Raw genomic sequence first — 13,514 nt, 5'->3', positions numbered from 1 at the left:
TACTGGTCTCTCTCACCAACCCTGTCTGGTTACTGTACTGGTCTCTCTCACCAACCCTGTCTGGTTACTGTACTGGTCTCTCTCACCAACCCTGTCTGGTTACTGTACTGGTCTCTCTCACCAACCCTGTCTGGTTACTGTACTGGTCTCTCTCACCAACCCTGTCTGGTTACTGTACTGGTCTCTCTCACCAACCCTGTCTGGTTACTGTACTGGTCTCTCTCACCAACCCTGTCTGGTTACTGTACTGGTCTCTCTCACCAACCCTGTCTGGTTACTGTACTGGTCTCTCTCACCAACCCTGTCTGGTTACTGTACTGGTCTCTCTCACCAACCCTGTCTGGTTACTGTACTGGTCTCTCTCACCAACCCTGTCTGGTTACTGTACTGGTCTCTCTCACCAACCCTGTCTGGTTACTGTACTGGTCTCTCTCACCAACCCTGTCTGGTTACTGTACTGGTCTCTCTCACCAACCCTGTCTGGTTACTGTACTGGTCTCTCTCACCAACCCTGTCTGGTTACTGTACTGGTCTCTCTCACCAACCCTGTCTGGTTACTGTACTGGTCTCTCTCACCAACCCTGCCTGGTTACTGTACTGGTCTCTCTCACCAACCCTGCCTGGTTACTGTACTGGTCTCTCTCACCAACCCTGCCTGGTTACTGTACTGGTCTCTCTCACCAACCCTGCCTGGTTACTGTACTGGTCTCTCTCACCAACCCTGTCTGGTTACTGTACTGGTCTCTCTCACCAACCCTGTCTGGTTACTGTGTACTGGTCTCTCTCACCAACCCTGTCTGGTTACTGTACTGGTCTCTCTCACCAACCCTGTCTGGTTACTGTACTGGTCTCTCTCACCAACCCTGTCTGGTTACTGTACTGGTCTCTCTCACCAACCCTGTCTGGTTACTGTACTGGTCTCTCTCACCAACCCTGTCTGGTTACTGTACTGGTCTCTCTCACCAACCCTGTCTGGTTACTGTACTGGTCTCTCTCACCAACCCTGTCTGGTTACTGTACTGGTCTCTCTCACCAACCCTGTCTGGTTACTGTACTGGTCTCTCTCACCAACCCTGTCTGGTTACTGTACTGGTCTCTCTCACCAACCCTGTCTGGTTACTGTACTGGTCTCTCTCACCAACCCTGTCTGGTTACTGTACTGGTCTCTCTCACCAACCCTGTCTGGTTACTGTACTGGTCTCTCTCACCAACCCTGACTGGTTACTGTACTGGTCTCTCTCACCAACCCTGTCTGGTTACTGTACTGGTCTCTCTCACCAACCCTGTCTGGTTACTGTACTGGTCTCTCTCACCAACCCTGCCTGGTTACTGTACTGGTCTCTCTCACCAACCCTGTCTGGTTACTGTACTGGTCTCTCTCACCAACCCTGTCTGGTTACTGTACTGGTCTCTCTCACCAACCCTGTCTGGTTACTGTACTGGTCTCTCTCACCAACCCTGCCTGGTTACTGTACTGGTCTCTCTCACCAACCCTGTCTGGTTACTGTACTGGTCTCTCTCACCAACCCTGTCTGGTTACTGTACTGGTCTCTCTCACCAACCCTGTCTGGTTACTGTACTGGTCTCTCTCACCAACCCTGCCTGGTTACTGTAGGTTTGGAGGTTAATGTTATACTCCCTCTTTCAGTGTACTGCTTCTCCCCTCTATTACTGCTCTCTCTCACAATAGAAAAGCGCTAAAAACACAGCAGCATGTTGTGCACTGTGCTGATGTCTTCATGGTATAGTGCTTGTTCTTGGCTGCCACTGCTGTTGGAAGTAGGCATGTGGAGGCCATGGAGAGAGAGAGAAAGTGGCATGTGGAGGCCATGGAGAGAGAGAGAGAGAGAGTGTGTGAGTGAGAGAGACAAGAGAGAGTGGTGGTGGGGTAGTAAAGAGCGCATGGCAAGACTTACAGCTGGAAAACTCCAGCGGACAGGAGTGCTCATCCATTGGGAAGTTGTTCAGTTTAAGCTGGCACTCGGCATCAATAGTCAACCTACAAACAGAAAAACACAGTTTGCATCTGCAGTGCTGGTCGGGTTGTCAACAAAGCATCTAACATATTCTGTTCTGAAACTATCCTGTCTGATTTCTATTGTTCATTGGACTTAAGAGTGTTGGGCCAGTAACCAAAAGGTTGCTAGATTGAATCCCTGAGCTGACAAGGTACAAATCTGTCTTTCTGACCCTGAACAAGGCAATTAACCCACTGTTCCTAGGCTGTCATTGTAAATAAGAATTTGTTCTTAAATAAAGGTTAAATAAAAATAAAAAAACCATTTTTTAAATTATAATTAGTCATTGGTGAGGTTGGAGTTCCCTAATGAATTAATGAACTGTGGTTGCATTCTGGGAGAACATCAATCACTGCTGGGTTGAGGAGTCCAGTCCACCAAAGTTCATCTTCTCATTAGACAGTGTGAGGGAGAGTTAGCTAGCTAGCCAGGCTGAATCTACTCTTCCTTCTTAACCAGAGGCACCAAATTAGGATGATTAATGTGGTCTGAAGCGCAATCAGTCAAGCTCAATCAACTACCGCCTGTCAAATACAGTCAACTGGAAACCGTCTGTTTCCTCATTTGTGTCAGAGTCTCCCAGTGGTACTTCTTCATTGGACAATATCTCACCGCAGTGTGTAGAGTATCCGTCCATCGTTCCAGATCCGGAGCATACGATTGGGTGTGGTGATCCAGTGGGCGTCGGCCTTCTTGGAGTTGCGGAAGAAGGTGTCAGGGATCCAGATCTTGCCCACCATGTTGCTGTTGAGACGCAAGACCTTCATGGTACTGTTGAACTTTAACCTCCGGTCATACCATGTCTGGGCAAAAAATATGTCGATGGTGTACTCCTGTGGAGGGAAAAAAACAGGCTTGATTCTATTAAACCCGCGGTGCGGTATTATACAAGGTCAAATCAAATCTAATGTTATTTGTCACGTGCTGAATAAAACAGGTGTAGACCTTACTGTAAAATGCTGACTGACAAGCCCTTAACCAACAATACAGTTAAGAAAAAGAAGTGTTAAGAAATAAAAAAGTTTAAAAGAAATAAACAAATAATTAAATAGCAACAATAAAATAACAGTAACGAGGCTATATTCGGGGGGGTACCGGTACAGAGTCAATGTGCGGGGATCAGAGAATGTTTTTTACTACTGCAGGAACCTAATATTACTAGCTAGACCCCACTCACAGGTATATGCATCCTGTTTTCAGAATAAGAAGTGTGTACACAGGCAGTAGTAAATCACCACTGCCTAATTGCCTATCACTATGGCAGTTGAGTTGATTCCATCCATAGTCATCTTTGGAAGAGTTTCATTCCAAAATGCTATATTTAGTCAGGTCTAGGGTTACGCATTTTGGGGAATATTCAGAGGTGGAAACTTTCCATGGGAATTAACGGGAATATATGGGAATTAACGGTGACATATGGGAATTAACGGAAATATATGCAAATTAATATTTTACCATTTAAATGTAGATGTTTTTTTAACATATCATATGGAGACAGAAACATGAACCTTTTACTTTATCATAAGAAGACATAATTGCAACATATTAAATCTTTCCAATAGAAATGTAAAAAAAACTATTTAGTTACGAATTGAACTTTAATTAAATGAGTTGACTCTTCACATGGGATGATTTCACTGAACAACAACAAAAAATGGAATATTGAATGATCCCCAATGATCCATCGCATCTCCTAAAAACATTTTCTACATACATCTGTAAAATGATAGTCTGGAAACTAAAGCTTTGGTTGTCTTCTTCTCATGCTTCCATGTCTTCTCCCTGGATCTCCTCAATGTTCACCTCTTGAACATTAGACTGAGGCCTCATCTTCACTGTCACTTTCCAACCTTGTTGAGGATGGCTGGTTGTCAGGCTCAAGAAGCCTCAAATTTGCCCTGATGGCCACCAATCTTTCAACCCTCGTATTGGTCAGCCTGTTGCGTGCTTTGGTGTGTGTGTGTGTTCCCAAACAAGGACCAGTTGTGCTCTGAGGCGGCAGATGTTAGTGGGATTTGGAGGATGATAACGCAACAGGGGAAAGAGCCTCAGATCCACAGTCACTTCCACCAGGTGGCTGATGATATACGTTGGCACGACTGCCATATTGCATCTCCATCCCAAAGCCCTTGCTTGGAAATATACTTCACCAGACTTCCAATAACCTTCCCCTCATCCAGGCCAAGGTGGTGAAACACGGTAGTGATGACACCATAGGCCTTGTTGATGCGCTTCACCAGACAGGATGCTCTTGTCAGCATATTTGGGGTCCAACATGTACACTGTGGCGTGTATGGGCTTCAGGCAGAAGTCTTCATGCTTTTTGATGTATTTCAGAACTGCAGTTTCTTCTGCTTGGAGCAACAGTGAAGTGGGCAGGGCAGTATGGATTTCTTATCTTACATCTGCAAGCAGAGTCTGAACATCAGACAGGGTGGCATTGTCTCCCTCAATCCGTGCAATGGCTACTGCTATAGGTTTCAGGAGTTTCAGGCTGCTTACCACTCTCTCCCAAAATACATCATCCAGGAGGATCCTCTTGATGGGGCTGTCCATATCGGCAGACTGTGATATGGCCATTTCTTGGAGACTCTTTCCCCTCTAGGAGACTGTCAAACATGATGACAACACCACCGCAACGGGTGTTGCTGGGCAGCTTCAATGTGGTACTCTTATTCTTCTCACTTTGCTTTGTGAGGTAGATTGCTGCTATAACTTGATGACCCTTCACATACCTAACCATTTCCTTGGCTCTCTTGTAGTGTATCCATTGTTTTCAGTGCCATGATGTCCTTGAGGAGCAGATTCAATGCATGAGCAGCACAGCCAATGGGTGTGTTGTGAGGGTAGGACTCCTCCACTTTAGACCAAGCAGCCTTCATGTTCGCAGCATTGTCTGTCACCAGTGCAAATACCTTCTGTCCAAGGTCATTTATGACGGCCTTCAGCTCATCTGCAATGTAGAGACCGGTGTGTCTGTTGTCCCTTGTGTCTGTGCTCTTGTAGAATACTGGTTGAGGGGTGGAGATAATGTAGTTAATTATTCCTTGCCCACGAACATTCGACCACCCATCAGAGATGATTGCAATACAGTCTGCTTTCTCTATGATTTTCTTGACCTTCACCTGAACTCTGGTGAACTCTGCATCCAGCAAATGAGTAGATAAGGCCTGTCTGGTTGGAGGGGTGTATGCTGGGCAAAGAACATTCAGAAATCTCTTCCGATACATATTGCCTGTGAGCATCAGAGTTGAACCAGTTGCATACACAGCTTGAGCAAGACATTCATCAGCATTTCTCTGACTACGTTCCTCTATTGAGTAAAAAAAACTTCTGATTCCAGGAGGACCATGAGCTGTTGCTATCGATAAGGTGTCAGATTCATAATTTTCACCTCAAATAGAAGTAGAGGGACTTCTGTCAGAGGTTGCTTGTTGTGAGCGCTGAGGGAACTCTATGCACTTGGCCAGATGATTCTGCATCTTTGTTGCATTCTTCACATATGATTTGGCACAGTATTTGCAAATGTACACAGCTTTTCCTTCTACATTAGCTGCAGTGAAACGTCTCCACACATCAGATAGTGCCCTTGGCATTTTCCTGTAAAGATTAGAAAAAATGAGTAAAAAACAAACAAATATAATTCAACGTACAGATAAATAGTTAAGCAGTTAGATTAAACAACTCCTTTGTAAAATAAATGTCTTAAAATGAAACATGTATGGAAAGTGAATTAACACTCCTCAGTTAGCAGGCTCAAGCAACCGAAAACCCACATGGTAGCAAAAACTGACTAGCAGAAACTGCTAACAAGTTAGCAAATTATTTAAACACACTTTGCTGTAGGCTCCTATTTACTAGTTAACAAAACAATCATGTATGTCATATAAAATATATTCACCCCACCCAGTATTGTAATCAAAACTTACCAGAAAGCATGTAGTCCTTGACTCAGATAGTGTAGTAGTGTGGGCTCAATAGCATCTCAGTGTGCAAGATCTTGAGAATCAGCTGTACATGGAAGAGGGCACTGCACATGTGATGGAAGAATGCACTGTGCATGCAGAGGGTTGCAATTCCATTGAATTGGGGATATTTGAACCAAAACATGCCACAAGACCTAGAATTGCCTGATGTATATCGCACGAAAAAAGGTTCACAGTTATAAGCTAACTTTTTACATGAATTTAAGCAAAATTCCCCAAAGTCCAGGGCTTAACTTCCCATGGAAAATTTCAAGAAACTTACCAGAAAGTTTCCAACCCTTTGCAACCCTAGTCAGGTCCATAAATATTTGGACATTGACCAAGTTATTATTATTATTTTAGCTGTCTGCCACAGCATATTGGAGTTGAAATTAAATAATGAATATGAGCTGAAAGTTCAGAAGTTCCGCTTTAATTTGAGGGAATTAACATCCAAATCAGGTGAACGGTGTAGGAATTGCAGCACGATTTATATGTGGTACCCCCTTTAACGTACCTCACTTTAAGGGACCAAAAGTAATTGGACAATTGGCTGCTCAGCTGTTCCATGGTCAGGTGTGTGTTATTCACTCATTAGTTCATTTACAAGTAAGCAGATAAAAGGTCTAGAGTGGCATCAAGTGTGGCATTTGCATTTGGAATATGTTATTGTTAACCCTCAATATGAAGTCCAAAGAGCTGTCACTGCCAGTGAAGCAAGACATCAATAGGCTGAAAAAATCAAAACAAACCCATCAGACACATAGCAAAAACATTAGGTGTGGCCAAATCAACTATTTGGTACATTCTTAAAAAGAAAGAACGCACTGGTGAGCTCAGGAACACCCATAGGCCCGGAAGAGCATGGGAAAAAACTGTGGTGGACGACAGAAGATTCTTTCGCTGGTGAAGAAAAACCCCTTCACAACAGTTGGCCAGATCAAGAACGCCCTCCAGGAGGTAGGTGTATCTGTGTCAAAAGTCAACCATCAAGAGAAGACTTCACCAGAGTAAATACAGACGGTTTACCACAAGATGTAAACTATTGATAAGCTTCAAAAACAGATGAGACAAAGGTCAACTTGTACCAGAATGATGGCAAGAGAAGAGTTATGGAGAAAGGAAGGAACTGCTCATGATCCGAAGCATACCACCTCATCTGTGAAGCCTGGTGGAAGTAGTGTTATGGTGTGGGAATGTACAGTATGGCTGCCAATGGAACTGGTTCCCTTGTATTTATTGTGATGTGACTGCTGACAAAATCAGCAGAATGAATTCTGAAGTGTTTAGGGCTATATTACTTGCTCAGATTCAAAACTCAAAACTCATTGGACGGCGCTTCACAGTGCAGATGGACAATGACCCGAAGCATACTGCAAAAGCAACCCAAGACTTTAAGGCAAAGAAGTGGAATGTTCTGCAATGACCAAGTCAATCACCTGATCTGAATCCAATTGAGCATGCACTTCCCTTGCTGAAGGCAAAACTGAAGGCAAAACGCCCCTAGAACAAGCAGGAACTGAAGACAGCTGCAGACAAGGCCTGGCAGAGCATCACCAGGGAAGAAACTCAGCATCTGGTGATGTCTATGGGTTCCAGACTTCAGGCAGTCATTGACTGTAAATGATTTGCAACCAAGTATTAAAACTAGAAATTTTATTTATGATTATGTTAGTTTGTCCAATTACTTTTGAGACCCTAAATTGGGGGGCTATGTATAAAAAAGGTTGTAATTCCTACACGTTCATACCATCATTTTGACAAAACTCTTAAACTAAAGATGAAAGTATACACTTAAAGCACATGTTGATTGTTTCCTTTCAAATCCATTGTGGTTGCGTACAGAGACAGAATTATGCAAATTAGGTCACTGTCCAAATACTAATGGACCTGACTGTATCTGTTTTCAGAAATGTTGGTAAATTAGCTTTTATTAAATCAATTATGAAAGAGATTGGTGTGTTATTTCCACTATCTAATCATGGCATGAGGTTGTTCAATGACAGCAATGTGTTTGTTTAAAATCACTTGATGGATTAATTTCAGAGAAATGAATAATACTGGGTAAATAATACTCACTCTCAGAGAAATAAGTAGTACTGCTAGGTTTTACACAATCAAATGTAACACATAACTACATGTTAATAATAAAGAACTGTACAAATGCTACATATGAGATCTGTATGTAAAACATTTACATTTGACATTTTAGTAATTTAGCAGATGCTCTTGTCCAGAACGCCTTGCAGTAAGTGCATTCATCTTAAGATAGCTAGGTGAGACAACCACATATAACAGTCAAATATACAGGAAATGAACAATTCATTCCAGCTAAACAATGGATATATAGCATTTTGTAACAATATATAAATATAATACACATTTAAAATCGCTGAACTAAAAATCAGAGATCAGTAATATTTTACACACCCATAGGCAATAATTCCTGATGAAAAAACACGAATGTGAAACATTTGTGGATATAGAGTTTTGGAACTAAACTTTTCATTTAAACTACCATTCAAAAGTTTGGGGTCACTTAGACATTTCCTTGTTTTTGAAAGAAAAGCACATTTTTGTCCATTAAAAGGCTAATTGATCATTAGAAAACCCTTTTGCAATTATGTTAGCACACCTGAAAACGTGGTCAGAAACAACGACCTTTCTTCTGAAACTTATCAGCCTATTCTTGTTCTAAGAAATGAAAGCTATTCCCTGAGAGAAATTGCCACTGAAGATCTCGTACAGCGCTGTGTACTACTCCCTTTACAGAACAACGTAGGCTTTTAAACTGGCTCTAACCAGAATAGAAAGAGTGGGAGGCCCCGGTGCACAACTGAGCAAGAGAACAAGTACATTAGAGTGTTGGTTTCTCAAACTAGACACTCTAATGTACTTGTTATCTTGCTCAGTTGTGCACCGGGGCCTCCCACTTAGAGACGTATGAGTTTTACAGAAGAAATGTCTTTGTTTCTGGCCGTTTTGAGCCTGTAATCGAACCCACAAATGCTGATGCTCCAGATACTCAACTAGTCTAAAGAAGGCCTGTTTTATTGCTTCTTTAATAAGCACAAAAGTTTTCAGGTGTGCTAACATAATTGCAAAAGGGTTTTCTAAAGATCAAATAGCCTTTTAAAATGATAAACTTGGATTAGCAAACACAATGTGCCATTGGAACACATGAGTTATGGTTGCTGATAATGGGCCTGTGTACGCCTATATAGATATTCCAAATCAGCTGTTTCCAACTACAATAGTCATTTACAAAATTAACAATGTCTACACTGTATTTCTGATCAATTTGATGTTATTTTAATGGACAAAAATGTACTTTTCTTTCAAAAACAAGGAAATGTCAGAGTGACCCCAAACTTTTGAACGGTAGTGTACATACATGTTAAATTCTGTGTTGAAATTTAACAATTAATCAAAACTACTGTAGAAAACCCTGAGACCCTAAACAGGAACGAGTGTCCTCGTTGAATACAAATCACTCTCCATGTTCCACCGAACCCGTTTAGACTGAGGGCAGTTTTACAACTACATGGTAAAACTGCTGTCTGGGATACATTGGCAGAGCACTTTCTTAAAGCAAAACGGCTTCCTTTCAGACCATGAATCCTTTGTTCCTATTAAAGAATGCAGCTACACTGGGCCACCTTGAGCCCCTCAACCTGAAAATGAAATGTTTAACGGGGCAATTAATGGCTTCCCTTGTTTAGCAGAAGCATTATCTAACCTCATATCCTGAGAAGCACTTTGCTCTCACTCTGACAAAACCCTTCCTGCAGTGCTCTCTGTCTCCCATTCAACAGGCCTAGGAAATATATATGAAGGCTATTCAATAGAGCACTGGAGAAAGGAGAGAGGAGTGTATGTGTGTGTGGTCATGTGTGTGTTTGAGGGAGAGAGAGAGAGAGAGAGAGAGAGAGAGAGAGAGGGAGAGAGAGAGAGATATATACAGAGAGAGAGAGAGAGCGAGAGAGAGAGAGAGATATATACAGAGAGAGAGAGAGAGCGAGAGAGAGAGAGAGAGAGAGAGAGAGAGAGAGGGAGAGAGATATACAGAGAGAGAGAGAGAGAGAGAGGGAGAGAGGGGAGAGAGAGATATACCGAGAGAGAGAGAGAGAGAGAGAGAGAGAGAGAGAGAAGAGAGAGAGAGAGAGGGAGAGAGGGAGAGAGAGATATACCGAGAGAGAGAGAGAGAGAGAGAGAGAGAGAGGGAGAGAGAGATATACCGAGAGAGAGAGAGAGAGAGAGTGTGTCCTTTACCATTTGTACATTGTTAAAACACTGTATATATATAATATGACATTTGTAATGTCTTTATTGTTTTGAAACTTCTGTATGTGTAATGTTTACTGTTAATTTTTATTGTTTATTTCACTTTATATATTCACTTTATATATTATCTACCTCACTTGCTTTGGCAATGTTAACACATGTTTCCCATGCCAATAAAGCCCTCGAATCGAATTGGTATACAGAGAGAGAGAGCGATACCGAGATACAGAGAGAGAGAGAGATACCGAGATACAGAGAGAGAGAGAGAGATACAGAGAGAGAGATAGAGAGAGATGCTGAGATACAGAGAGAGAGAGAGAGAGATACCAAGATACAGAGAGAGAGAGAGAGAGAGAGAGAGAGAGAGACAGAGATTTGTGTGTGAGAGGACATAGGCTAAGCATTGGAGAAAAGGTAAAGTCATTTAGTAGACACGCTTATCCAGAGCGACATACAGGAGCAAATAAGGTTGAGTGTCTTGCTCAAGGGCACAATGACAGATTTGTAACCTAGTCGGCTCAGGATTTGAACCATCGACCTTTATTAAAGATATATTATGCATAGACTATATACAGGTAATTCGGAAAGTATTCAGACCCCTTGACTTTGTCCCAAAAATGTTTACGTTAAAGTCTTATTCTAAAATGAAATAAATAATACTTTTTCCTCATCAATCTACACACAATAACCCGTAATGACAAGGTGAAAACTGATTTTTTTAAATAATTGCTGCAAATTTATATAACAAAATAAATAAATGGAATACCTTATTTACATAAGTATTCAGACGCTTTGCTACAAGACTCAACATTTAGCTCAGGTGCATCCTGTTTCCATTGATCATCCTTGAGATGTTTCTCCAACTTGATTGGAGTCCACCTGTGGTAAATTCAATTGATTGGACATGATTTGGAAAGGCACACACCTGTCTATATAATGTCCCACAGTTGACAGTGCAGGTCAAGGCAAAAACCAAGCCATGAGGTCGAAGGAACTGTCCTTAGAGTTCCAAGACAGGATTGTGTAGAGGCAGAGATTTGGTGAAGGGTACCAAAACATTTTCGCAGCATTGAGGTTCCCCAAAAACACAGTGGCCTACATCATTCTTAAATGGAAGAAGTTTGGAACCACCAAGACTATTCCTAGAGCTGGCCGCACAGCTAAACTGAGCAATCGGGGGCTAAGGGTCTTGTTCAGCGAGGTGACCAAGAAACCGATGGTCACACTGACAGAGCTCCAAAGTTCCTCTGTGGAGATGGGAGATCCTTCCAGAAGGACAACCATCTCGGCAGCACTCCACCAATCAGGCCTTTATTGTAGAGTGGTCAGACGGAAGCTACTCCTCAGTAAAAGGCACTTGACAGCCCACATGGAGTTCGCCAAAAGGCACCTAAAGTCTCTCAGACCCTGAGAAACAAGATTCTCTGGTCTGATGAAACCAAGATGGAACTCTTTGGCCTGAAGCAAAGCATCGATGCCAAGCATCACATCTGGAGGAAACCTGGCACCATCCCTACGGTGAAGCATGGTGGTGGCAGCATCATGCTCTGGGGATGTTTTTCAGCAGCAGGGACTGGGAAACTAGTAAGGATAAAGGGAAAGATGAACAGAGCAAAGTACAGAGAGATCATTCATGAAAACCTGCTCCAGAGCTGATGACAGCTTTGAAAATCTTTGGACGGAGTTGAAAGTCTGTGTCGCCCAGCAACAGCATGGAGGAATGGGCCAAAATACCAGCAACAGTGTGTGAAAACCTTGTGAAGTCTTACAGAAAATGTTTGACCTCTGTCATTGCCAACAAAGGGTATATAACAAAGTATTGAGATAAACTTTTGTTATTGACCAAATACTTGTTTTCCACCATAATTTGCAAATAAATTCATTAAAATCCTACAATGTGATTTTCAGGATTTTTTTCTCTCATTTTGTCTGTCATAGGTGAAGTGTACCTATGATGAAAATTACAGGCCTCTCTCATCTTTTTAAGTGGGAGAACTTGCACAATTGGTGGCTGACTAAATACTTTTTTTCCCCACTGTAAATGATTCACAGAGTTCAAGTAACAGACACAACTCAACATCAACGGTCCAGAGGAGACTGTTTGAATCAGGCTTTCATGGTCCAATTGCTGCAAAGAAACCACTACTAAAGGACACCATTTTTTAAAAATGTAACCCTTATTTAACTAGGCAAGTCAGTTTAGAACTAATTCTTATTTACAATGACGGCCTACCAAAAAATAAATACAATATAAATATAGGACAAAACACACATCACAACAAGAGAGACAACACAACACTACATAAAGAGAGACCTAAGACAACAACATAGCAAGGCAGCAACACATGACAACACAATAAGAAGATGAGACTTGCTTGGGCTAAGAAACACGAGCATCGGACATTAGAGCAGTAGAAATCTGTCCTTTGGTCTGATGAGTCCACATCTTTTGGGGTTCCAACTGCCGTGTCTTTGTGAGACGCAGAGTAGGTGAACGGATTATCTCCGCAGGTGTGGTTACCACCGTGAAGCATGGAGGAGGTGGTGTGATGGTGTGGGGATGCTTGCAGGTGACACTGTCTGTAATTTATTTAGAATTCAAGGCACACTTAACCAGCATGGCTATCATTCTGCATCAATATGCCATCCCATTTGGTTTGCGCTGAGTGGGACTATCATTTGTTTATCAACAGGACAATGACCCAACACAGCTCCAGGCTGTGTAAGAGCTATTTGACCAAAACGGAGAGTGATGGAGTGCTGCATAAGATGACCTAGCCTCCACAATCACTCAACCTGAACCCTACTGAGAATGTTTGGGATGAGTTGGACCGCAGAGTGAAGGAAAAGCAGCCAACAAGTGCTCAGCATATGTGGGAACTCCTTCAAGACTTTTGAAAAAACATTCCATGTAAAGCTGGTTGAGAGAATGTCAAGTGTGCAAAGCTGTCATCAAGGCAAAGGGTGGCTACTTTGAAGAATCTCAAATTAAAATCTATTTTGATTTGTTTAACACTTTTTTGGTTACTACATGCTTCCATGTGTTATTTCATAGTTTTGATGTCTTCACTATTGTTCTACAATGTAGAAAATGGTACAAATAAAATAAAAAACACTTGAATGAGTAGGTGTCCAAACTTTTGACTGGTATTGTATATGTTTTTTTTTATACATTTGCAGAAATAATTAATAACCTGTTTTTGGGGTATTGTGTGTCGATTGATGTGGGAAAAAAGCATTTAATCAA

General features: G+C 42.0%; 1 protein-coding gene across 4 annotated transcripts in view; it reads right to left on the bottom strand.

Moving 5' to 3' along the window:
- Positions 1-13,514, bottom strand: part of LOC109873351 (gamma-aminobutyric acid receptor subunit gamma-2) — a 71,660-nt gene that overhangs the window by 43,485 nt on the left and 14,661 nt on the right. For all 4 annotated transcript variants that reach the window (XM_031808133.1, XM_031808135.1, XM_031808134.1 and 1 more), the window contains exons 4-5: positions 2,631-2,851; positions 1,917-1,999 (exon numbers count right to left, since the gene is read on the bottom strand). In XM_031808133.1, the coding sequence (XP_031663993.1) occupies positions 1,917-1,999; positions 2,631-2,851 (304 nt within the window). The remainder of the gene's footprint in view (positions 1-1,916; positions 2,000-2,630; positions 2,852-13,514) is intronic.

Source organism: Oncorhynchus kisutch, linkage group LG28 (assembly GCF_002021735.2).
Source record: "Oncorhynchus kisutch isolate 150728-3 linkage group LG28, Okis_V2, whole genome shotgun sequence".
Taxonomy (NCBI): domain Eukaryota; kingdom Metazoa; phylum Chordata; class Actinopteri; order Salmoniformes; family Salmonidae; genus Oncorhynchus; species Oncorhynchus kisutch.
Note: the sequence above shows the minus strand (reverse complement) of the source record. Positions and strands in the feature narration are given on the sequence as shown.